The sequence below is a fragment of the Sinocyclocheilus grahami genome, unplaced genomic scaffold (assembly GCF_001515645.1).
Source record: "Sinocyclocheilus grahami isolate Dianchi unplaced genomic scaffold, SAMN03320097.WGS_v1.1 scaffold208.1, whole genome shotgun sequence".
Taxonomy (NCBI): Eukaryota; Metazoa; Chordata; class Actinopteri; order Cypriniformes; family Cyprinidae; genus Sinocyclocheilus; species Sinocyclocheilus grahami.
Window position 1 is genome coordinate 1583075 of NW_015505387.1, and position 27376 is coordinate 1610450.

Here is a 27376-nt window from a genome sequence, read left to right on the forward strand (position 1 = left end):
TGTGTGTGTGTGTGTGTGTGTGTGTGTGTGTGTGTGTGTGTGTGCGTGTGTGTGTGCAACCTTAACTTAAATGGAAACATTTGCAATTTTCTAATGATGCTGTTTACACCAGTCTTAGCGCAACTCTATATTGATGCTCTATATTTGAATGAGAACATGGGTGAGATTTCAAAGTCAGGACATTCTGCCTCAATTCTTTTGTGTTCCACTGAAGAAAGTAAGTCATAAGGGTCGGAGTAAATAATGACAGAATTTTCTTTTTCGGGTGAATTGTTCCTTTAAGTGTGCCATTTTGGGGGGGCTGTGTTTTAGATTATATGCATAAGTGGATCACTTTCCTTGTTATTATTCTGCCACTTTTAGGCTGTTTGTCTCACTTAAAACAAGCTGATTGACTCGTGGAACAAGCCAAAGTCTTAGCTTTTGTCTCGAGGCTAACGGGGGCAACTAGTGTGGCCACCGCAGTTTTAGAGACTGACACATAAAACGCAAGCCGACAGGAGGAGAGGAGGGACAACCTCTGAGACTGACAACCACCAATTGACTTCAACTACATAACCCAATCATTAAAGTCGTTTCAGTTCAATGAGCGGCCACCGCTGGGCCCACAGGAGAATAATATCTCCAGCTAAAATCGCCTCACTAAATACATGCTTTCTATTTACTTTCTCCCTTCTTCTGTTGTTTTCTTTTTATTCCTTTCTTATCTTTTGTACACGTTTTAGCCGGTCTTACGGACAACAGCCTATTATTTATTCAGAACGGCGGCACAATGCAAAAATGCATAATTCATTGAACTTTGTACTTTGCTGTTCTATTTGCGCATGCACAATGCATGAGCCGTATGGAAATATGCACACGCCCAGCAAATTCTGATGTGCCTGTAACCTTTTAAAATCAACCGGGATCATTTATTTACTTGTTTGCGTATTTGTCTTTGGCGTTCGGGCCCCTCAAAACACGACTCAACTGTGTAGTGCTGCATTTCACTGTTTTAGGTCTTACGTTTTAATGTGTTTTTTATGTTATGGCTGTCGGTCGAGATGTGAATGCTTCTAAATAGCAAGAAAGCAGGGCGAGGGTGTTAGTTCCCACGCTTTGCTTTAAAACTCAAAAATCGCCTATGTTTTTTTGTGTTTATAGTAATATTTGAAAAGTATATAATGTTATTTATAAAGAATTACACTCATATTTTGTAGTTCAAAGGGTTTTCTTTACAATGAAACCATTTTTTTTCATTTCCTCCATTGTATGAGTGTAGGGCAAACATATGAATTTGAGTATGAAAAATTTAGGCGAAAATACCTAATAAAATAAAATTATTTTTTGTTGTGTTATTCCAATGGGTGCAAAATTAACTTATAAACCGTGTGAGCTTATGTGCTCTTGTGTAAAAGTATATTTTTGAAATGCTGCGGACCACGTAATTTGCTGAACTGATGTTATCTGCTTTGCGCGGAAAAAGTGTAATCTGGGTTTTGGGCCAAACTAAGAGCAGCCTATACACTCTGAGACAATAGGCATAGAGCGGGTGGATGAATTCTGGCTTTCGCACATATATATATAAACCCATTTGCCCATGATTATGAATTAATTTATTTCAGTCGGAATTAAAATTGTTATCAATTATGAGATTGTTATTAATAATTATCCTGGTAAATAATTTTGTATTTAGAAAGAAATACCTGAAACTTACTGTATGTTACACCTTCATAACAAACACACTGAAACTCATGCGTTCAATTACTTATTAGCTACTGACTGATAAAACACTATATAAGTTACATACCTGTTTGCTAGAGAGGAACTTGTAAAAATCCCTGACGTCTACTCATGCAGTTTAGTTTTTATATGGTTTTGGCATTTGATCAAAGAGTTGTTATGATGAACTTTGTTCTGATCTTGTCTTAGTGAATCAGATGTACATTTTGAATGGCAGACAAACAGGCACACCCAAATAAAAGTGTTTTTCTTATATATTCCCATCAGTCTGTGTCTGCTTGCACGTATATGAATGCGTGTGTGTCCGTGCGTGTGACAGACAGGGGATTATTGTCATCTAAGTGATGGATGAGGCATCGGCCCCCAGCACTTGAAAGCATTGTGAGGGGGTCAAGATGGCTCTCTCAGTGCTGTCAGATCCTGAAAAGATTTACTGTAGAGACAGCTTAGCCCCATCATAATAGATTGCTTTAGGGGTGAAAGGAAGGCATTTCCACGCACCCAGAGCAAAATGACAAAATGAATGAGAACTAGCCAAAGACCACAGCACAATTTGACATCCAAATTCTATCTTTCAGAAATAGATCATGCAAGTTATTGATTCCTTAGTGATTAAATATCGAGAGTTTGGCCCCTGCATTGTAAGTGTCATGTGTGTTAATTTATTTAAAAAGTCATGTGTGCTGTAGATACGGTTGTATATGTAATTTGTACTTATATGCTTATTTGTTGATTCTATTCTAATTCTAATTCTTTTAGAATATAATATTTGAGTTGACCTAAAAACAACTGACAATAACAAACCGTTGTAACATTATCATATCCGTTGCACAAATCATAATTTACAGATGAAATGTAATCACTCGTTTAATTTCCTAAATGTATATTTAGCAATAAGCAACAAACTCTCAATTGATATTGTGACAATTCTATTTTGTCAATACATTTATAAGACAGGAAGCAATTAGATCTTAATAAAATAAATAATAATTCGATTATAAATAATAGCTATATTAATTGTAATTAGGCCTATCAAAATAGTATAATAGCCTATATGTATATAATAATATACAGTGTTTGCTGTTGTCATATGTAGAACATCGATATTACTATAATAGAATAATCGGATTATTAATTGGATAATTGCAATATCATTTTTAATTGACGTAACATGAATTCCTCACAATTTAGGTTTTTAATAAACGCTCATTTATGAAAAGGTTACATCTTGGCTAATTAAATATAGGCTGAATATGACAGCTAACTAAGTGTCTCAGGCGGCATAACGACTGTCTCCGCAAAATATCGACTTTAGTCCCTCAAAGCGCAAACGCAATTGGTTTAAAACATCTGCTAAATGTAAGAGACAGCGAGTAAAAACAGGTGTATGTTAGCCTATTTAAAGCCCCGTGGAAAATGTATTTTGTAGATTTTCATTAGCTGGCAAAGATACATTTTCCATCAATAATAGATTCATGCGGTGGTCAGAGGAGGAGAGGACATGGGGAGGGGTTCAGTCCTTTTGGTTGGAGATAAGAGAGGAGGAGTGGCCGACAGAGAGAATCACTAATGAGCGCGACTCACCTCATCAAAGACGCGCGTGTTCGGACTCTGTCTTGCGCGGCTGTGGCGCACTGTCATGCTACTATGGGTTGCGTGCTGAACTCTACGGGACCAGAGCTGCTATTACAACTGGAGGCTTTGAGATCCACCGCTCAACAGCTAGCCCAACTTTATCAACTCTCGGGAAAGAAAAAGGTCAGAAACGCTCTTGCCTTCGTTTAACTGCAAATGCAATATTAATGTTAACAATAATGATAGCTGTGTTACACATCGGCCGCCCCCCATCTTGATGCCTTGGCCTACTTTTGTAACACACATTCGAGTTGTCACAAAATTAGAGCTCTGAGAGGAAGTTTGTGCAGCTTTTTAGCTGGATGTCTTGATTTCGGAGAGGGGCCCCAGATCAGATGCTGTCGCCTAGCCCTGAGCGCCCTCATGAGGGAGCATGCGTTACTGCGCGTTCAGTGCGCGTCTTAGAAGCGCTTTTAAAGCCGACTGTTCCGTTTTGTTTTATTAGGATTATTATTTATAAGTCAGTTTGGTTAGGTTAAAGTCTATATATATATAGTTTAATTTACAAAATAAATGCAGGCTTTTTTGGAGTGTATTTAGGCTATGTAAGAACGCAACAGATGCGGTTTACCATCACGATGCGCTCTGGAATGATTTTTGATTGTGTTTATTTGAGGACACTTTGCAGCAAATCATCAGGCTAAGAAATAAATAGGCTACACCGCGAGAATAATATAAACAAACTGCATTTAGAATGCATGTGCAACGGATAAAATGATAAACGTTTGCACTGGTAAAATAATTTATGCTACACCGAGATTGAAAAAAAATGCATTGTCGCATGTCTCAGCAACACAGTACTATAGTAGCTATGATTTTGTATTTTTAAAACGACTAGCACTTTGTTTGCGTGCGTGTGTTATATTTGATTTATTCAATTTAAAAGCAAAAACACATCAAGACATCAAACACATCGGATTACGATTGCATTGTTTTTAATACATCTAAAAAAATACACATTCTATTTATATTACTTTATTATTGTTGTCTTTAATTCCACGTGTTTTTATTGCATGTGATGCACTCGTTTATTTTGTTTGTGTGTGTGAGTTTTGATGTATTTGTTGTTGGCAAATAATCGAATGAAGCAGGCGGGATTTCAGATGTGCTTTGTGTTTAATAATGATTATCTGTTTATCGTCTGCTTTGTGATTGTTTGCTGAGTGTGTTTTTTTTTTTATCCGTATTGAAACAAAAATAACAAATTAATAGTATTGCTTTTACATTTGCTATGTGTCTATTGTTTTATCATTTAAAACCTCTTTTTATGAAATGTCATGATGGAAAAGTGTGTTTTCTTTTTAAAGTAACCTAAATGCCACTTGGTATCTTGTCATCTAATGTAATGCCATTCAGACATTTTTAAATAAGTGTCCAAACACAATTTGAGGTCTTATTCTGGAGACCGAGCTTTTTTATAATTGAAAATGACCATGTAATTATTATCGTTGAGCAACTGTGTGATTCCATCCCCACAGATGAGCAGATGTACCGCTGTGAACACTGTGATGAGCTCTTCACATCAAAGCTGGAGTTACGGCGGCATCAGAAATACTCCTGCAGTTGCAGCAACTCAATGTTTGACTCACTAAGCGAAGACTTCAAACAGGAGCACGAAGACAGCGATGAGCCGGTGCACGAGTGCAAAGACTGTGAAAAGATCTTCCCTAGCGAGTACAGGTCAGCACACTCCACCACACTGCACAACTTCTAATTACCCGCCGAGCTTTAGAGAACCCCTAGCTGTTAAAATGTCAAAAAAAAAGGTAAATGAAAAAGAAACAAAAATCAATGATCAGTTTGTTCTATGCTTTTTCATATTTATTTGTCTTGGTTCTTATCTGGTTTTGCTTTTGCATTGTACCAGTGACCCAACACAGAACCAAAATTGTTTATTGCACATGCGTATGTGTACAATAAACATGTGCATGATAAATATGTTTATCTTACAAAAATGCCTTTAAAATAAAACATTGAAATTTGCTGAAATTACAATGAGCCACATAGGTAAACATTATGAAAAATGATTAACATGACACAGAATGCAAAGGAAAAGCTTGCCGCAAACCATATTTGGCATCTGCCTAATTTGGCTACCAAGTGGCCAAGTTTGAATGTGCAGCCTTTAAAAAATAATAATAATAATCCACCTGTTTAAAACATAAATCTTTTTATTTTGGTATTCTAACAGTATATGGCTGTAGGATTCGTTATATTATTTGCATTTAGCATTGTTTTTTTTCCTCCCCTGTGATACTGTATACAGCCTTGCCACAACAAACCAGTTTAGAAACACTGGCCTACATGGTGGTCACACAGAAAATATTTATGGTGTTCTTATGTATTCTTAGTCTCGGGCAGCACATGATCGTACACACAGATGAGAGAGAGTATAAGTGTGAACAGTGCCCCAAAGCTTTCAACTGGAAATTCAACCTCATTCGCCATCAGATGTCACATGACAGTGGCAAGCGCTTCGAGTGTGAAAACTGTGATAAGGTAGGTTATGGTGACTTACTGCAACCACGTATATGTTTAAAAGCATTAATTAGATTACATGTGGAAAGTTGAAACATAAAGTGCCCCTGGACTAATATTTAGTTGATGAAAATGAAATGAAAACCTTTTACATTCAACAGTTTGTTTTAAAATGTCCTGCAGTGTGACAAATGCATTTTTAAGAAGTACAAACATTCATGTAGTCTCTTGATTAAATTGAGCTCAGAAGAATTATCAGAAGAATTAGCCACATTTTGTTTAAAATACTGATTGATGGATGTCACTCCACAGGCCGTGTCAACTTTCCAAAAATGTTTCATGTCAACTATCCGTGTACTGCAAATTTCAAAATATAACACTACAATTAATTTTAATCTCCAAGTAATTGCTCTTACACCATGCTATGTTTACATAGCACTTTACACTAAGTTGGCATATTTCTGTGGGTTCTTCAGGTGTTCACAGACCCCAGCAACCTCCAGCGCCACATCCGCTCTCAGCACGTCGGTGCCCGAGCCCACACCTGCCCTGAGTGTGGCAAGACCTTTGCCACCTCCTCGGGCCTCAAGCAGCACAAGCACATACACAGCAGTGTCAAGCCTTTCATCTGTAAGTCTGAGCAGTCTTGTCTAAGCCTCAGATACAATTACCAGTGTCCAAAGACCTCCCGGCTAGCTCCACCCCAAGATTGTGACAGCTGTTGTTTTATAGGTCAGAGCAACTAAATGAAATTCTAGAGCCATTCTTTGATTTGTTCTACATTTGTTGCACTTTTCTTTAGTGCTTTCTTTTTCGCTCTCTTAATTACTCCATTTTACCCTTCTTCTGTTTTTTGTAACTGTGCATTTTCTTTTGAGGGCCCATTAGGCTTGTATATGGCCAAGGCAGATTTAATGTTTAGAGGTAAATGTTTTAGCTGCCCTTTTACCAACACTGAGAGAACACCATCTTCTTTTTGCTTGCCTTCACAATGTTCTGTGTGTTACCGTCCAATGTCCAAATACATGTATGCTGTACCAGTGTACATGTGTTTGTATGTATACAAAATTAGCTGAAATAGCTCTACTATTAATGAAGCATCTCATCAACGAGTTATTCATATGCTAATTGATCATATTTTACCATATAACATTGCCGTGTGTAGCGTTTTTATCTCACCTTCAAAACAGAGCAGAGTCCAGCCATGCTCCTGGAGGTCCACCTTCCTGCAGACTTCAGTTTCAGCCCTTCTCCAACACACCTGCCTGCAATTTTCGAGTAATTCAAACACCTTGATTAGTTGCTTCACATGTGTTTGATTAGGGCTGGAGTTCAACTCTGCAGGAAGGTAGCCCTCTTGGAGCAGGGTTGGCTACCCCTGATGTAGACAGTGCCATGTTTGCCGAAAATAATAAACAGCATGCACAGTTTATTGGTTGATCTAATCGGCTGCCGGATTATCACTGCTATTGAATGAATAAACACCAAATGAAAACAGTATGTTAATAGAATTAACCAGTCATGTGTGTTCTCCCAGGTGAGGTGTGTCACAAATCGTATACCCAGTTCTCTAACCTGTGCCGTCACAAACGGATGCATGCAGACTGCCGCACCCAGATCAAGTGTAAAGACTGTGGGCAAATGTTCAGCACTACCTCCTCCCTCAACAAGCATCGGCGCTTTTGCGAGGGCAAGAACCATTATAATCCCGGAGGCATATTCACAACGGGCATACCAATGACATCCAGTCACATTTTAGGCAAGTCCAAGTCTCATCTTGGCTTGAACCATAGTGGACTTGGCTTTGGGGATTACTTCCCATCCAGGCCGCATCATGCAGGTTTGCCCTTTTCCCCAGCACCCCCTGTATTCCCAGCCCTTTCCCATGGCTTCCCAGGAATTTTTCCCCCATCGCTATATCCTAGACCGCCATTGTTACCTCCTAGTTCACTGCTCAAGAGCCCAATTAGTAACAGTCAGGATGGGAAGCTGACTCCTCTTGATGCTCCTACTCTTTCTGCGTCCATGAACAACAGCAATGGCAATGTAGGGAGTGGTCTCAGCAGCCAGTCAGAGGAGAATCGAGAGTCCAAACTGGACTTGTCGTTCCACGACAACAAGAATAAAGTGAAGATGAATGAAATGTCTGATGGTAGTGACTTGGAAGATGTTAACACATCTAGCGGCACAGATCTAGACACCACCACTGGCACGGTGTCTGGCTCAGATCTAGAAAGTGAGGCAGAAAGCGAACGGGAGAAGAGCAGGAGGAAACCAGTGCAGGAGAGCAAGCAGGACGAAGTGAGTAGCAGTTCGGTATCTGTCTCCAGTACAGGGAACCTCCCTTGCGAGCGTCCTTTCCTCTCCTCCCAGCATTCATTTTTCCCACCGCCAGAGGAGCAAGCACTTCCACCCTCCGGGGCCACCACTGACTCCATTAAAGCCATTGCCTCCATTGCAGAAAAGTATTTTGGCCCAGGCTTAATGGGCTTGCAGGAGAAGAAGATGGGCTCCTTAAACTACCATTCCATGTTCCCTTTCCAGTTTCTGCCCAACTTCCCACATTCCTTGTACACGTTCACAGACAGAGCACTCAATCCTGGCATGTTCTTCAAACCTGAGCCTAAATCCCCTCGTGAGCACATACAGAAAATACCTACAGCCACTGGTGTGGATTCACCCTTTGACCTAACCACCAAACCCAAGGAGGTCAAACCTCTTCCTCCACCCACCAGCAAACCAGCCTTGCCATCCAATCCCCCTTTGGCCCCTGGCGAGGAACAACCTCTGGACCTCAGCATAGGCAGTCGAAGCCGAGCTAACCAGAACGGTGGCGCACATGAACAGCGCAGGAATCACGCCTATGGCGCAAACTGCAAAGCAGCTAAAGATGAACACCCAGCACTAACTCAGTCCCAGAACTTGCACCAGCCCCAGATGCCTCAGCCGCAAGCATCCCTTCCCCAGCAGCAGCCGTCGCTCCACTACGCCAAGCCCTCGCCATTCTTCATGGACCCCATCTACAGGTATTTCAATAAGTAGGTTCTATTGTAAAACCCAACACAAGGACAATTCAAAGCAGTAGCTGGTGATATGTTGAAATTAGACAAGTTATCGGAAAAGTATTGGTACTCAGTAGGTTTACAATCAACCTTCGTTCGTACGTAACCCTTGGTACTGTTGTCCAGCAGGGTGGAGAAGAGGAAGCTAATAGACCCAGTAGGAGCTCTAAAGGAGAAGTACCTGAGGCCGGCGCCACTACTCTTCCATCCACAGGTATTCTTTACATGCATTTGCTTTACTTACATTGGTAAAGGTTGTGCTTGTCATTCCATTCAAGCACAGCAGAGCATGGCAAGACACTGAAAGCACATTCCCAGTGTCCTCCACCTCAGGTCTGTTTTGGTTCAAGGGGAGCCTTGATGTTTTAAAAAGGGTTGACTTCTGATGGTATTTATTTTCATTAGATTATTTTCATCATGAAGATAATCTCGAAAGAGGTATGGCCTGTTTTCTGTCATGCTGTGCATTCAAAATTCTTTATCTTTTGCTTAGAAAAACAACCCCCATTGTTTGCGTTAGTATTTTAAACCTTTCTCACCTTTGAACGGTGACAACAATAATGAAAATATTATTAATAATGGCCTTTTGAATTGAAACAAATTATGCCACATACTTTCGGAGTAGACCATTGTCTCTGGGAAGTTCTCCATTGAGTCCAACCGCTAATAACTTCCTAGCATTTCTTTCTTGCTCTGGCTGCCTAGATAATGTCTGCATGTCGATCAGGGACTTCCTGTGTTTGTGTCTAATAGAATGGCCTCTCTTGTTGGGAACTGTCTTATCTGAGCTGTAAATCTGGCCTCCATCAATGCTGACCTACCTCCCCCCAAATATCTCGCTCTTTCCTTTTCTCTTTTAAGCAACCCCCTATTTAATCAAATGTCTCTATTTTGACTTCTACGAGTATCTATCTATCTATCTATCTATCTATCCATTCATCAATCCATTTTAAATGTTATCCTATTGCATAGTACTTTTTATTCCATAGTCATTTTTTTAGATATGAATATTATGTTGACTATATATTTGTCTTAAAGCAAATGAAAATCAAATATGCGACCATGGTTATTTAAAGGTATACGCATTACCAATAGCACCATTGCCTGTTAATATTCTAGACTAAAACACTAAGAGAATCAAGGTGATATCGAGACATGTGTGAATAAATTAAAACACACTGTCTGTCTCTATGTTTATCCATATCCAAAGGTAGGAAGGATGTAAGCTGTTTTTGGCCATAGAGCCGCATAGCAAACCCTTTGTTCTGCAGCAGGGGAAGTACTATCAGCGAGGGGTATCTTAAACTGCATTGTATGGTTACCGCTCATGGAGGTGAATGGCTCATTCAGACGCTTCTCTCAGAGATTTGTTGGGAACTAAGTAGGAGCCGGGGGCTCCCAAGGGGCTGCTCGAGTGGCTGCCAATGTGCCATAGGTTAGGGAGGTCACTCTTGAACAGTACAATCAAGACTCGACCTTCTGATATAAAACTTCCTCCAGCTTTCCATCCTGTCTGGTTATGATGCAAACTCCAACTCTCTGTCAGAGCTCCTCACCACTGCTGTTATTTTGTTCTTCATGCATCTGCCCTAAACAAAAAAAAATTAAAATTAAGTTTCTTACTCCCAGATGGGTCCTAATCTCACACAAAATCAATTCAAGAGAAGTTTCTGATTAAATGAGACCCTGAGCTGTGCATCAAACACAGAGTATTCCTCTCTGAACTCGCCCCGTGTTCTCTCCTCAGGTGTCTGCGATGGAAAACATGACTGAGAAATTGGAAAGCTTTAGCGCTCTGAAACTGGATGCTCCCAATTCCCTCCAGCACTCCTCACACCACCTTTTTAACTTCCGCTCCCCGCCTCCTTCTCTCTCCGATGCTATCTTACGCAAAGGCAAGGAGCGATACACCTGCAGGTGAGCGCCACTCATGAAACTAGAGTAAACACATCCTTACATGATTCCTTTAACTCTGCAGCTTTATTTAAATCATTTCTAACATATCATCATATTTAGAAGTATGCTTTAATATATTAATATTTAGAAATAAATGTACCAATACATTGCTTTTGACATTGAATATGCCCAGACAATGAGTTACAACCCTCTGAATATGGGAGTTGTAACAATGCTGGATGACTGTATCAAAGTCTAGTTTTCACCCTTTGCAGGTACTGTGGGAAAATCTTTCCCAGGTCAGCTAATCTTACAAGGCACTTACGAACACACACAGGAGAACAACCCTACAGGTAAGCCACTCTTAGACCTACACACACACACACACACAAATGCAGTACTGAAATTCTCAAGCTTTGTACCTTGAGATTTACCTCACAATGTATTCCAGTGGTTTGACATTAGCATGTTGCTAAGCTAATGACACGATACTTAACTATGCATCAAAGCAGACAGCAAATAATGTGCTAATTATTATTAGAATAAGAATTGCACTTGTATTGGAAATGTGTCTATAATGTAGTCAGCTAATTTTTTTTTTTACTTTTTCTACCACATATGCATACATTCAAGTAATTTTACATGGCTTTTGGTGCAGGGCCACACAGTCATCCAACACAAACAATATAGCCGAAAATCCAACCATTCCACATCACTTTGTAATCCAAAGGTTTATTCCCACTTGAGTCTTACCTGCTTTTTTTGAAAACATGAGAAATAGATTTTACTCATGGTTGACGTTCCCAGACTGATATACAAGTAGATGCAAAAACACACACAGACAGTTTTTAAGTTATGTGATCAGCACATGAGATGTATTCTTGCGCATTGCTTTGCAATACAAGCTGAGAAATATAACAGAAACAATGAAAGACATGAGAAATTAGAGGCAGCGTAATCAAAAAAGAAAGAAGATTGATTCTGTCTCCGCAGATGTTGTGGAGGTAGAGCAAGCTCTGGACAATGTTGGCTGGTAATAGCACCCTGGAGACATTCATGCTCTGTTTATAGAACGGCTTAATTATCATTGATTTGGCTACTAACCAGCTGTGGAAAGTCCTCTATATGAGGGTGATGAGGGGACTTTGGAAATGGGTTGCTTTAAAAGTTTTAAGCGATATTTTGACCCAGGCATGACTAAGATGTAAGACAAGAAAGACCTTTACTGCCAAAGACTTCTTAACAGTCCACTTTCTGAACAAATATAAGTGAAAACAGTCATTTATGAGGGAAAATCTCTTAATAGTGGTGCTTCAGAGTTAGGGATTTCAGCAAACCCTTGACCATAGGCAATAAAATTTGACATGCAACAGACATGAATTTTACCTCACATTTTGTCGCTTGTTAAGGTGTGTTATTACACATATACGATTTTTGCTTAGCAGATGATAAGATGAAAGCAAGCAAGCAACCACATAGCAACTACCCATACCCGATGTTTTTAAAACACATAAAAACACCCTAAAAACACAGCAATATGAACACTCTAGCATCACTTTTTCTTAAGAAAGTGTACAAATGTAGTTTATTTTATCGTACTGAAAAAAAAAAACATTTGGTAGTTCTGTAACATGTATATCAGTTTCACACGAGTTTTTCTAAGCGTACAAAAAGGGTCAGGTGAAATCAAACCCCTCTTTGAGTTCTACAAATCTACCATAGAGCCCTGTGAACACACTCGACGAGATAGAGAGCCTCCCGTGGGACACGAGCGCTACATGCCTGGCTCCTTCACAACAATCCCCTGATTAGCTCATTTAGAAACAATTTACCCTAACAAATAGCAGACATCATCAGCATCTCCCCATCTTACTTTCAGCAAAAAAGGGCTGAGTCAGGCCAATATCAGAGCGGGCCGGCTTCAGGCTTCATTGTAGTAGGTTATTTGCCTGCTGTAGATGCTATCAGCCACTCTATGCAGCGAAATTGGCCCACTAGGTCTGACCATTGAAAGACCCCATTCGGATCGTAACGCTTCATGTACAGTCGTTGTAATAGAGAAAAAAAGAACAGAGATGATGAAGTAATTTAAAGTCCCTCTGGACCAAGTAATGAAAATAAACAAACTGGGGGGTAGAAAAGACTGACTTTAAAAATTAAAAAAAACGAAACGTTGTCTTGGCGTTTTACCATTCTCTATGAACCGTGTTGTGCCAAGTCTGGAAAATCGGGCCATGCACACACACATACACATTTGCTCGCAAAATAAACTGGAACATAAAAAGGGGCCTGCATCTTGATTCTGAGCACTTGATGACGAGCGATTTTCCTAAAGCAATTAGCCCTGAAAGTCAACTTTGCAGCGACCGAGGGAGTCTAAGCTACGCCGGCCACCCAACAAAGGAGGCACTGTCCAGCGAACTCCTGACACTGCCTCGCTGCGATGTTTGTTTATCAGCACATTAAACTGATGTTCTCCTGCCTATTCTGTCTGATCTGAACAAGTGAGCTACAGAGAACCGAACACTGACTGTTGAGACACACTGAGGACATCTCATATCTCATACTGAAAAAATATATATTAAAATGACGAAAATCAAAATAGGGAAAATGTACTTTATTTCATCATCTATCTTGTTTACAAGACCACAAAGAACATTTCTTTGGCTTACATGAAGGAAAATCATGATGGCAAAACAATGAGCCATAAAAGCACACAAGGGGGTGTTTGTTTTCATGCTTTCTGTGAAAAGAATATAGTTAACTTTAGATATCTTACGCTGGTCAACATACCTTCAAAGCTATTTGCACTACCTTTGTCAGCCTCTTGGGGGGGGGGACAATACAGGATTCATTAGAGTTATACTAAAATGTGGATCATGCCCAATTTTTCTGAATGTTTAATGCATGCATACAAGCCCCAAAATGGTGTATGTGTGCACGCTGATGTATTCTACAGCTTTTGATTATTGTTTCAGCCCAATAGAAACCTCATATAAGATTGATTTGACTTGTGCTTTTCTCCCGTATAGATGTAAATACTGTGACCGTTCATTCAGCATCTCCTCCAACCTCCAGCGACATGTTCGTAACATTCACAACAAGGAAAAGCCGTTCAAGTGCCACCTTTGCAATCGCTGTTTCGGTCAACAGACCAATCTGGACCGCCACTTAAAGAAACATGAACATGAGAATATTCCAGGTAAAATCAGGTTCACTTTACTCTAAATCATTTCTAATCATTTAAATATATTTTCATTTGGAACTCAAATCTAAGATGCTTTTATTGATTTATTTACTTATTTTAGCAACCCTCTACATTGCGAGTAAATCACTCGCATATGCGACTAAATCTTACTCTAGGCGACTAAATAATGTCTAACATTAGCCATTGGCTAATAAATTCTTAGATTTTACACGGCAGTATGTGTGTGAGAGGCGTTCAACACAGATTTTACTCGATAAACACGCTGACTGAGCGCTTGAGAGTTTCGCTCCCCGTCAAGCGATCTGTACTATTTGGATGCACTCAATGGATCATGTCATGTACTCAGTGGATGCGCAGCATGTAGCACGCAGCGCACCTGTATTTGACGCACCGTAAACTTGTGTGAAGGCGCACGACTCGCCGTCGCTTTACTGATAGCGCTGTGTTTCTCGCACATGCAAAGAGAGAGAGCGAGAGTCTTGCATACCATGCTGAATCGACGCACTACATGTAAACCATATTCTTTGTTGTATTTTCCTGTCAAAATAACAGAGTTCATTTAGAATTATTCAGCTTTTAAGAACAAGCAGAAGATATGCCGGTTTCTTGGCAGTGGGCGTAGCTAATGCGCGAACAGCTCTCGTTATCCCGCTTATTACACAGCTACTTGTCTCAAGTAAATTAGACACGAAATATTGACTTGAGTTGAAATATTTTATTAGCTCTTACGCAAAGCTTCCGCGAAGAAAAACAGTTCCTAACAAACTGCTTTGAGCCTTTTGAAGTCAAGCAATACGAACATTTAAGGCATAATGTACAGTCGTATCACTAATTACAGTAAACAGTTGTTTTTACAATATATGTTGAAATTAATGCTGAAGTCTTCCATTGTAACATGCGGTGGTTAAGTGTTTTCAGCCACAAGATGGCGCCAGACAGTCAACGGTAGCAGAGTGACTCGTTAAGCATATAAGTAGTGCCGGTCAAGATAACTCGTAGTACCCGGATGAGCAGTGTGTTATTCCATTTGGCGGTTGTTATCTGGGAGTAACATACCACTGGATGGCGCGATTGACCAATCAGAATCAAGTATTCCACAGAGCCGTGTAATAATATATAATAAAGTTAACACTTTAGTAGGGACCAGTTCTCACTATTTAGTTGCTTATTAGCATGCATATTATTAAAATACTGTATTGTCTGTTTATCAGTACTTATAAAGCACATATTATGCATGACTATATTCTACATCCCTAATCCTACCCAATTCCTAAACTTAACAACTACCTTACTAACTATTAATAAGCAGCAAATTAGGATTTTATTGAGGCAAAAGTCCTCGTTAATAGCGAGAATTGGACTTTAAAATAAAATGTGACCATAAAATATGTGAATAAATGCAAAAGATGCAACCTTATAAACTACAGTTGTATTTGTTTAGATATCTCCCTCAGTCTTTCTTGTTTAAATAAGTTTAGTAAATTAATCTATATATTTTTCTACTTATTTGTTGTAGTGAGTCAGCAGTCTGGGATCCTCTCGAATTTAGGAACAAATATTTCCTCACCGAACTCTGAGTCTGACAATCATGCACTTTTGGATGAGAAGGAGGACTCGTATTTCTCAGAGATTAGGAACTTCATCTCCAAAAGTGAGCTGAACCAGGCCTGTAGCTCCTCGGAGAAAAGGTACGAGCTCGCACACACGCACAAACACACACATGCACAGAATATTTTTTGAAGCTATGGCAACAAACTCATAACCTGTCCAGTCAGACAAGCTGGCTCTTGAAGTTACAGTCTGCTCTCTAGTGGAGGACTGTGATACTGCTGGACTCCAACCAGCCTTGTGTGTGTGTGTGTGCGTGTGTGTGTGTGTGTGTGTGTGTGTGGGTGCGTGGGTGAGTGGGTCGTCAAGCGATCTGTACTATTTGGATGCACTCAATGGATCATGTCATGTACTCAGTGGATGCGCAGCATGTAGCACGCAGCGCACCTGTATTTGACGCACCGTAAACTTGTGTGAAGGCGCACGACTCGCCGTCGCTTTACTGATAGCGCTGTGTTTCTCGCACATGCAAAGAGAGAGAGCGAGAGTCTTGCATACCATGCTGAATCGACGCACTACATGTAAACCATATTCTTTGTTGTATTTTCCTGTCAAAATAACAGAGTTCATTTAGAATTATTCAGCTTTTAAGAACAAGCAGAAGATATGCCGGTTTCTTGGCAGTGGGCGTAGCTAATGCGCGAACAGCTCTCGTTATCCCGCTTATTACACAGCTACTTGTCTCAAGTAAATTAGACACGAAATATTGACTTGAGTTGAAATATTTTATTAGCTCTTACGCAAAGCTTCCGCGAAGAAAAACAGTTCCTAACAAACTGCTTTGAGCCTTTTGAAGTCAAGCAATACGAACATTTAAGGCATAATGTACAGTCGTATCACTAATTACAGTAAACAGTTGTTTTTACAATATATGTTGAAATTAATGCTGAAGTCTTCCATTGTAACATGCGGTGGTTAAGTGTTTTCAGCCACAAGATGGCGCCAGACAGTCAACGGTAGCAGAGTGACTCGTTAAGCATATAAGTAGTGCCGGTCAAGATAACTCGTAGTACCCGGATGAGCAGTGTGTTATTCCATTTGGCGGTTGTTATCTGGGAGTAACATACCACTGGATGGCGCGATTGACCAATCAGAATCAAGTATTCCACAGAGCCGTGTAATAATATATAATAAAGTTAACACTTTAGTAGGGACCAGTTCTCACTATTTAGTTGCTTATTAGCATGCATATTATTAAAATACTGTATTGTCTGTTTATCAGTACTTATAAAGCACATATTATGCATGACTATATTCTACATCCCTAATCCTACCCAATTCCTAAACTTAACAACTACCTTACTAACTATTAATAAGCAGCAAATTAGGATTTTATTGAGGCAAAAGTCCTCGTTAATAGCGAGAATTGGACTTTAAAATAAAATGTGACCATAAAATATGTGAATAAATGCAAAAGATGCAACCTTATAAACTACAGTTGTATTTGTTTAGATATCTCCCTCAGTCTTTCTTGTTTAAATAAGTTTAGTAAATTAATCTATATATTTTTCTACTTATTTGTTGTAGTGAGTCAGCAGTCTGGGATCCTCTCGAATTTAGGAACAAATATTTCCTCACCGAACTCTGAGTCTGACAATCATGCACTTTTGGATGAGAAGGAGGACTCGTATTTCTCAGAGATTAGGAACTTCATCTCCAAAAGTGAGCTGAACCAGGCCTGTAGCTCCTCGGAGAAAAGGTACGAGCTCGCACACACACACGCATAAACACACACATGCACAGAATATATTTTGAAGCTATGGCAACAAACCGCACAAACCTGCTCAGTCCTGAAGTTACAGTCTGTCATCTAGTGGAGGACTGTGGTACCGCTGGGCCAGCCGCGTGCGTGTGGCGGCACCCATTACAGGCTTTGCCTTCAGTCGGGACATCTCAATGAGTCATTTCACCTTGTTGAGTTCTGTTCTGCATTAAGCACAGCCAGATACACATCAGGGAGCACATTCCATCGGCTTATGAAAACACCAAACAAAAGCTCATTACTGCCAAAGTCATGAACCGTCAGCACGACTGTCGGTGTGTGGCCAGGTTCACGTTGCTTCAGAGTTTGGTTTAGGTGGTTCACACAGACAAATGCATATGAACAGATACATGGCCGAACACATGCATTCTTGTTTAGATGCGTAATTGGTCCTCCTCAGTTTTTCGGTTCCTCCACACTCCAGCAGAGACCCGATGCCTCTGCCTCGTCGCTTGGAAGCTCTGGCGTGGGCCGAAACCTCACACTGCCATCTGGCATCAATAGTCCTGTCCTGACTCGTACAAGCAGGCCTGGCATTTTAATATCTGTAATTCAAATAAGTGCTCTGTTTTGTCTCCCTGCAAATCAGCCTCACAGAAACACCCGCTTCGAATGGACAGGCAGCTGCAACATTCCCCTCTGCGCTCATGCGTCGTATTTCATGACGTTTGCCCGTTTCTCTCTCGCCTTCTGTCACTCTTGTGCAGCCAGTCTGCATTCATGGTGGAACGTTTTTTCTACTAATTTCTCCTTCGGTCTTTTTTACTCCGTCGGAAATGATACATCATGTCATATCTCATTTGTTTCTCCTATAAAGCAATGAGATTAAAAATCTAAAAATTGTGAATTTTGTAAAGTCTCCTCCCTTTTAGGTTTTTCTCCTGTGAAAAAGATTCAAATCTCGCATTTGCTTCTTCTTGAGTTTTTAGAAGCTATCCCAATAATGCCTTAAACATTAATGAGACATAACTGAGAAGTCAATTATCTGAGCTATACTAGTATCCACATTCGTTTCATCGCTCCGTATAAGCGGGGACTCGGCGGAAAGTTGCTTTTAAAAGTAATCCATTACAATATTGTGTTACTTCATAAAAAGTAACTAATTGCGTTACTCCATAAAAGTAACTTATAGTTTCATTTTATAGAAAGCAGTGTATTGGTACTTTTGCATTACTCTTTGTGACCTGAGCTGGGCTTGCTTATTTATTTTTAACAAAAATCCAAAACTTATATTTTTGGCAACTTTAAAGGCCCTTTCACACGAAAAGTGAAATGAATAAGCCTCAGGCTGAAGGAAGAACCTCTGCACCTCACTCCAGATTTCTGACAGGAGAGATGTCAGTGAATAAATTGGAAAACCAAGTAACTTGCGATACTTCCGAAAAAGTAACTTTAAAAGTAATGTATTACTTTACAGGAAAAGTAATCTGATTACGTAACTCCCCCAACACTACTGATGGCAACAGTTGTCTCATTTAACCTTATTTGTATTTCTCCTGTACAAGGCATTTTCAGAGAAACACTTAAGACATAGTTGATGTGAAAATGAGAAAATGTGTTCTAGAAACACTTTTTTTAAAGAATGGCCCCTTATGCTTTCACTGCACGTCAACACTTTTTACTCCCATGGAATGTTAGGAGAAACAACCGAGACAAAGTTAATACTTAAATGAAGCACTTTATTAAATCTAAAGAGCTATGAAAGAGAAATACAGGTACTCTTCCTTTCTTTTCCTCCGTGAATGGAAAAAGTGGGAAAAGACGTGATCTGCTCTCCCGGACTTGCATGATTTCCCTGCAGCTGGGTTAATAGTGTTTGAGACTGAGTTTGACTGTCAGTCAGTAGGGGGCTGCAGGTTTAGCTCTATCAGGGGACCCTCAGACTGAGACATTTATCTGCGCGCTGCATTGACGGAGCCCACCTTCCTCGCAGCTAACGCAAACAGCACTCTGACATGTTTAGACTGAGAGACAAAGCGCAGGTCTGTGGCAGGACCGCTGCTGTCTCCAACGTGGCATGGACTTTCTCTCAGGCCAGGGCAAATTTGATTATGGGATATTTAAGCATGATGGAAAATGGGAAACAAGCAGTTCATCTTGTTCCCTTTTTTTTCGTTTTTGGTAAGTCTACACCTCACATAGCTTAACCACCCACCTTACGACCCCCTCCTCCTTCCACTCGACATTCGTCTGGCTCAATAGAAGTCAGTTTCAGAGCGCTGCAGTAAAAGCGACTTTGGAGGAGTGCGCGCAATGACATCATAAGCTGAAAGGGTTGGAAAAAGAGAGGTAGTGGAACGGCGTGGTGCTGATAGCTGCTTTGCAGAACATCCGTTTTCTCTGGAACTCGGTGGCAATGAGACAAACCATGATGATTGCTCGTGACCTGTCTAGCTCGCTCTGTCTCGCCTCTCTGAAATTAGCCAATTCATCATTGCCACGCTCGCAAGAAACGTCTGTCATTAATTGCAAAATCGGTGTGTTTGTCATTCGTGGATCGGCGTTTTCGAGCTCCGGCCAGGCAGGGGAATTACTGCCCAGTCCGAAATGATGGATGGCAACCCAGAGAGCAGCACAGCACTGATATTTGGCAGTCAGATTATGATGAGAGAATTACCACAATGGACTCTACGGGTGAAAATAGCTTATTATTTGATCCGGTATTTTGGGAGGTGTAGTTAGATGTCATAGTTGTCTCCATTGCCCAAGAACATAAAAACTCATCGCCAGCGGCCATTAGAAATGTGGTTAAGGAAGTTCTAAAATGTGCAACCACATAAAAAAGGGGTATGACAAATGAAAGTTTTTTTTTAAGTTTAATTCCTAAGTTGGTTGAAACTCAGATGGGAAAAAGCAAGATGATAGCTATGAACATGAAAAATAATCACTGAAATGCAGACAAGAAGACATAAGACAGGAGACTTCACTCTTGAAAATAAAGGTGCTTCGTGATGCCATAGAAGAACCTTTTTGTCTAAATGGTTCCATAAAGAACCTTTAACATCTGAAGAACCTTTCTGTTTCACAAAAAGTTCACAGAAGGTTCTTCAGATTATGAAAAGGTAAGAAAGAGATGATTCTTTAAAGAACCTTTGACTGAATGGTTCTTCTATGGCATCTCTGTGAAGAACCTTTTAAGCACCTTTAGTTTTAAGAGTGTTCCTTCTGCTAGGGATATTGTTTCCCTCAAAAAAAAAGGCCATTATAAGAACTGAGTATTTTAAAGGGGGAAAAAAAGTATTTTTCTTTTTATATAAAACAGTATGATGTAGTCATATGAACAATCCACCTGCACAATTTATGGAATTTAAACTGCAAAATGGGTCATTCAGAAATCACATTGCAAAAAAATGTTTCCATTCATTCATTTTCAAAAGCATGTTGGTTCTGTTTTTCAGTGCGACTTCTACGGATCATTAAAATGAGATACATTTACATTTACAAAAAGAGAATCAGATTTCGGATTATCTGAAAACATATTTCGTTTTAGTCATGACAAAAATGCTGATTAAGAAAAACGATTTTTGCTGTGACCTTTCCTGTTTACATATCAGCAAATATTTAGTATTCAAAATCCAAGCATTCAAATTGGTATTTTTACTCATTTTCTTTGCAAAGAGCTTCTCCAGTAATAACAGATGTTGTTTACATATAGAGATGTTAAAAGTACAGTAGTAAAATCAGCCTGTTGAATTCAAAGCATCGAAATGATGATGGAAATGGTCATATGTAAAACTAAATGACGACTGTTTGCATTACAGGTCAGAGTTGACGGAGGAGGAACAGCCTCAGAGTCACGCTCACACCACCTCAAAACTGGAGGAGGAAGATGAGGAGATGGAGGGAGATGATGAAGACGAGGAAGGCTCGTTGACAGAAAAGTCACAGGACGAGACGGCCTCTCCCGCCACTATGGTGCAGGGCACCTACGACGAGGACGAGGAGCCGACCCCTCTCCCTATGCCTTACGAACACACGCGCAGGTCAGCCAAACACATCTGTCTGTTTACTGGAGAAGAGCTTAAACTGGCCAACGCTCACCTAAATGAACACTCAAACTTGCAAAAGATACACAATTCTAATCCTACCTTTCTATTATTTGTGAAAGTCACGTTTTTCAATTCAACGTGTAAAATAAAATAAAGATGAAGAAGAAACAATTAAATCAAGCAATAAAACAATACACATTCATTCTGATCTCATGTTGACTTTAAGAAAGTTGTATGAGTAGTGTAAGCTATATTATTTATCATTAATTAAATTTGCAATCTGGCTTTTTTATAATATGTATATAAACTGTATGTACACTACTAGTCAATAATGTGAAATAATAAAAAAAATAATAATGTTGCTGAAAGAAGCCTCTTATGCTCTCAAGGCTGTGTTTATTTAATCAAAAATACAGTAAAACAGTTATGAATTATTACCATTTAAATGAACTTTTCTACCGTCATGTATTTTAAAATTAATGTATTCATATTATTTAGAATTGATATAAAATTAAATATATAATGATCATTTATTCCTGTGATAAACAAGGGTGCATTCAATTGATCAAAATTGACAGTAAAGGCATTTACAATGATACAAACCATTTCTATCTCAAATCATTTCGGTGAAACTTCAGTTCATCAGAATACTCAAGAAGTATCATGATTTCCACAAAAATATGCAGCACAGCTTTTTTTCAACATTGATAATAATAATAATAATAATAAATATTTCTCGAGCAGCAAATCAGCATATTGCAATGATTTCTGAAGGATCATGTGATTGTAAAATATATTAAAATTAGTGCTGTCAAACGATTCATCGCAATTAATTGCATCCAAAATAAAAGTTTTTGTTTACATACTATATGTATGTGTGCTGTGTGTATTCATTATGTATATATAAATACATACACATACAGTATATATTTATTATATATAAATATATTTAATATATAAACATAGCACATTTTTATTAAATATATGCATGCATGTGTTTGTATTTATATATACATAATAAATATACACAGTACACACTCATGTATTATGTAAACAAAAATGTTTATTTTGGATGCGATTAATTGCGATTAATCGTTTGACAGCACTAATGAAAAAAAGAATTATAATTATAATAATTATTCCAAACTTTTGGCTTACTTATAACCTTGTAAAGTTACATTTTATAAAGCGAAAAGTATTCCGTTTTGGTTGAGTGTTTATTTAAGATACGAAGTTGTAGAGAACGTAGAAAATTAATCGTATGTAACATCGTTACCAAGCAACAGAAGTACAATGGGCCTTCAACACTACTATACTATAATGAATAATAATAGATTAAGGTTTGTTTGTTTGTTTGTTTATATATATACACAGAGCTGAGTAGATTACTTACAAATTGTAGTCTGTTACTGATTCCAAATTACATGACAAAAATTGTAGTTAGTGGCGTAATAATTACACTATACTATAATGAATAATAATAGATTAAGGTTTGTTTGTTTGTTTGTTTATATATATATACACAGAGCTGAGTAGATTACTTACAAATTGTAGTCTGTTACTGATTCCAAATTACATGACAAAAATTGTAGTTAGTGGCGTAATAATTACACTACATTTTAGGTAACATAAGACTATCAGACTACTTAATAAGACTACTTTTTAATTTCTTTTAGATTACTCGTTTATCCCATTGCTTTAAATGGGATAATTTTGTACCGTATTGATATAAAAATACAAAGAGAAAGACAATATATCCCATTCATTGTTATTAACAACATGACGTGCATTAAACTTTACATTACATCAAGGTTTGTGAGTTTAATGAAAAGCTATTTATTATAAATTATCGTAATTATCTAATTATAAGCTATCGTAAAATTCAATTCAATTAAATGTATTTGTTTGCTTGCATGTCATATGACCGTTAACCAACGTCAGAGTACTTCGAACATGCAAATGTGATACTTAATTATTAAAATATTTATTTTAAAATATGAGGGGTACTTCAAGTAAATATGTTATTCATTATAGTATGTACACATGCTAATAATATACTCAACCTGACTACTAAATATTTAGTATAAACTCTCTCTATATATATTATAATTAGTATAAACACACAAACACAAATTAAGTATATTTACGGAAAGGTTAAGGTTTCTTTCAAATTGAGATTGTAGATTTAAAATGTGCAATTTTTGACTGAAACGGTTGGGAATTCCTGCAATAATCGATGCAGGGGGGAGAATATAATAAAACTACATGCAGATTTTGCACTGCCTAATCATTGTCATTTTTTATTTTGTTTTAGAAATAATATTTTCAATGTTCAACATTGATAAAAATATTAAGTGAATGGCATTAACATAACTAACACTATTATCTTTCTGTTTCATTTATAACTTTATACTGTCCTCTGGTCTCAACATTTCATGTGGAATTGTTACATGTCTTATATGTGTGTATCTTAAATACAAGTTAACGGTTGTCCTTTAATATTGTGCATCGACAGGAAAAAGTCTGCTTTTGAATTCCTCCTTATATTTTAAGAATGAATTCATATCCAATTTATAAGAAATAATTTCAATAATTTCTAGTTTATTTAGCATTGTTTCCGAATGCTGTTATTTTGTTTTCTGTTGAGCATTCAATAAGCAGCTCAAAATAACATGCATGCGGATTTGAAAAGAGTAAATAATGACTGATAAATTGTCTATTTATGAGTACAGAACATGCTAGCTTCTGAAATGCACAGACCCTAATTAACAGATGACGGTTGTTTTGGCTTTGCGATTGAACTGTCCTCCTTTTCTCCATCCAGGCTTATGCAATGATGCTCTCTCTGTCTGAGAACACCAATCTGCATTCATCCTCCCAGAACTCCTTGGATGCCTGGCTCAACATAGGAGGAGGGCCATCGGAGACGAGCTCCTTTCACCCCCTCAACAACATCTGAGAACACCAACAAGATAAAGGAGAGATGGAGGGAGAAAGGAGGAGAGGGCAAGAGACCAACATGAAGATGCGTCAAAACGAGCTTTTGAAGGCCAGCAATGCAACAGTAGACGAACCACCACTATGCGCGCAAAGAGGAGAACGAACTGTTGAGTGAATCACAGACGGGAGAGGTATAAAAACACGAATGAACTCACCGAATCCCAGCCATACAGCATCTTTCCTGTCTGCAGCTAGCCACTATAGTGAAGTTCCCTCCTCATCAGCTGATTCAAGAGGCATTCGAATGACTCTCAAATCACCTCTCCACCTCATTTTCAATGATATGCATTTCATAGAGACTGCTCTCAAGGGGTTTTAACATGTTCTCGGAGAAGCCCTGGAAGGCTTGAGTGGACAGGGTAGTTGAGTGTTTCTTCAACTGGAGATTTGAACCGTTTCTACTCAGCATTCCATTCGCACGCTGATCTTCTACAGCACTGTACCAAGGTTTCCTTTCTATTAACTCACAGCCGAAGTCTTACGGTAGACCATTACTGTAGACATCAACGTTGATTTCCAATGGCAATAGAAGCACTTAAGTCTAGCCCATAACTAGCATGCTAACTTTCCCCTGAAGGCTCAATGCCGTTTGTAAGCCAATGTCTCAAAAAGTAAATGCTGGAAGTCACCTTTGAGATTTGTGTTGGGCTGTGCGATCTTCAGCCGGACCTTCATACGATAAATCACGCAGCACGGTTGTTCATGTGTATAGCATCAAGGTCATTGTAATTATTGCTGTTATGGTAAGTATCTTAGCCGTTTAGTCCCAGCTGAAAGTTTGTTTTTAAGAGTTAAATTATTCTCCAGTGGGGCAATTGGAAAACTTTTCTCTTTTTCTTGCGTTCAGTAATATGATTTTTTTTTTTCTATGTGAATTGTTCTTCGGTAAACAGTATTGTTTCTTTTTGAGCACATCTGTGCTTAAATGTTAATATAATTCTTAGTGAAGGACCAAATTTGTACAATATTGTTGTATGATGTACAAACTAAGTTAACCATTGGTAGCAGAGAGTGTTGTGTGCCAAATAATCCCCTTTTTTCTTTGACAATCATTTTCCCGAGTGGTCGCCTCCACTGTTGGTAGGTTTTTTTTTTTCTCCTGTTGTTGCTACTTACATTGATGAGCGTTTGTCTTGTATTTATTTTTTTTATGATTAATGAAAAATGAAGAAAAAAATGACTTGCCCACTCGTTTGAAGGAATGAAATTACTGAAATATCACGGAAATTCAGAATTGTTCGAGCTCTTCGTAAAGAAGCAAGTTGCCAAAATACAAAAGAATGCGTTTATATTATGAGCACATAATCATGAAGTCTGGTTTATGATGCATCTGTTCAACCATCTAGAAAAGTAGGCACTGCGTGATTTAAGAAAAAAAAATATCAGGTAACTCAATAGAGGGGCATTATATGTTGACACTTTTACACATTTTAAGCATCTTCATTAAAGGAAATGGGTCGACGGTGTATCTCTGGGTTCAAATCGCATGTTTTCAATGTTCAATTTGTTTGGGAAGAGCCATATACTGTACATCAGCCAGTCCTACACATCATATCAAATTCTACATAACTCAAATACTTAATATTATGCATCCCAGAAGAGACACCAGAAGCGAGAGAGCTCAAGATGGATCATGATCAAATGGTGAGCAGCTACATTTAACGTCCACAAGAGCATAGAGAGATGCCCAAATCCATGAGTCCTCATCCAACTCCTGAACTGTGAAGCCAGCGAATAAATCGTAAACAGCTGGATGCATATCATGAATGTGTAGAGTAGATGTAATACGTAGGTTAGGAGTCAAACTTACCTTCTCTCGATTGAATGTCTTTTTGGTCAGGAACTCATACTCTCCTCACTTCTATTTGGACGTTTAAAGACTCTCTGGAATCAGCACTTAAATCGAACACATACCCCTGTCTGCCTACTTCATGCTTTCCTTTACACCTTAGTACTGATTTTAATGAAATTTTCTAAGCAAGGCTGGTTTTAACAAGCACTTTAACTCTTGGGTCAAACAGGCATTTTTATCAGATGCTTTCAAATAAAACGGCAAAGTACATTCAAGCGTTGTTAGAAGAACTTGTTGGTTTTGAACATTAGAAATATTGTGTTTTCACTGCGAACACAAACCAGGCAAGATGGACTTGACTGGCCTTTCACATGAAATCAATCTGCTTGATAACACTGTGTAAAAACTTGCAGCAGTGTCGTATTTCAATATACTACCAGGTGGCGCACTGTGTAATCTTACCTATCTCCTCACTATATCATTTACTCAAACCCTTGAGTAAAAAGCCTGTTTGATGCATATTGGATTGCTGGGGATGTAATGGGATTATGAGTATGGAGAAGTCATGTCACATACTACTGTACTTAGCAAGCGCTGTAGGTGAATAAATTGACCCACACTGATTAAATCATCATGGAAAATGGTCAAAAAATTAACAATGCAGATGTCCTTGGCCCACTGTTACATTGCAAACAAACGTACCATTTCGAAAACCATAGATAATGTGGTTTCTCTAAAAAAAAAGTGTACAGTATTTCAAAAAAAGAAAAAAAGACATGGGTTTGAAAATAGATGGTGCTTGTTTCATTTGGATATGAGTTGTATATTGCTTCTGTTTTGTTTATTAAAAATATTGTGCATGACTTGTGTTTTAGAGGTCATAATGGTGTCCATTGGAGATTTGAACCGTTTCTACTCAGCATTCCATTCGCACGCTGATCTTCTACAGCACTGTACCAAGGTTTCCTTTCTATTAACTCACAGCCGAAGTCTTACGGTAGACCATTACTGTAGACATCAACGTTGATTTCCAATGGCAATAGAAGCACTTAAGTCTAGCCCATAACTAGCATGCTAACTTTCCCCCGAAGGCTCAATGCCGTTTGTAAGCCAATGTCTCAAAAAGTAAATGCTGGAAGTCACCTTTGAGATTTGTGTTGGGCTGTGCGATCTTGTCTCGTCGCCAGCCGGACCTTCATACGATAAATCACGCAGCACGGTTGT

At 38.7% G+C, this 27376-nt stretch overlaps 1 protein-coding gene across 1 annotated transcript; it reads left to right on the forward strand.

Annotated features, from left to right (window-relative positions):
• The first annotated feature begins 4839 nt into the window (after positions 1-4839).
• Positions 4840-24952, forward strand: LOC107595763 (PR domain zinc finger protein 16-like). The gene is made up of 11 exons (XM_016286263.1): positions 4840-5037; positions 5709-5856; positions 6312-6465; positions 7373-8861; positions 9024-9111; positions 10645-10814; positions 11069-11146; positions 13826-13995; positions 15518-15689; positions 21133-21354; positions 24185-24952. Exons 1-11 carry the CDS (start codon positions 4844-4846, stop codon positions 24195-24197), a joined length of 2898 nt encoding a protein of 965 aa, XP_016141749.1. The 5' UTR covers positions 4840-4843; the 3' UTR covers positions 24198-24952.
• Positions 24953-27376: the final 2424 nt, after the last annotated feature.

Coding starts and splice junctions, on each gene's coding strand:
- LOC107595763 (XM_016286263.1), top strand. CDS start 4,844: ATGTACCGCTGTGAACACTGTGATGAGCTCTTCACATCAAAGCTGGAG. Junction 8,862..9,023: donor TTCATGGACCCCATCTACAG/GTATTTCAATAA, acceptor ACTGTTGTCCAG/CAGGGTGGAGAAGAGGAAGC. Junction 11,147..13,825: donor ACAGGAGAACAACCCTACAG/GTAAGCCACTCT, acceptor TCTCCCGTATAG/ATGTAAATACTGTGACCGTT.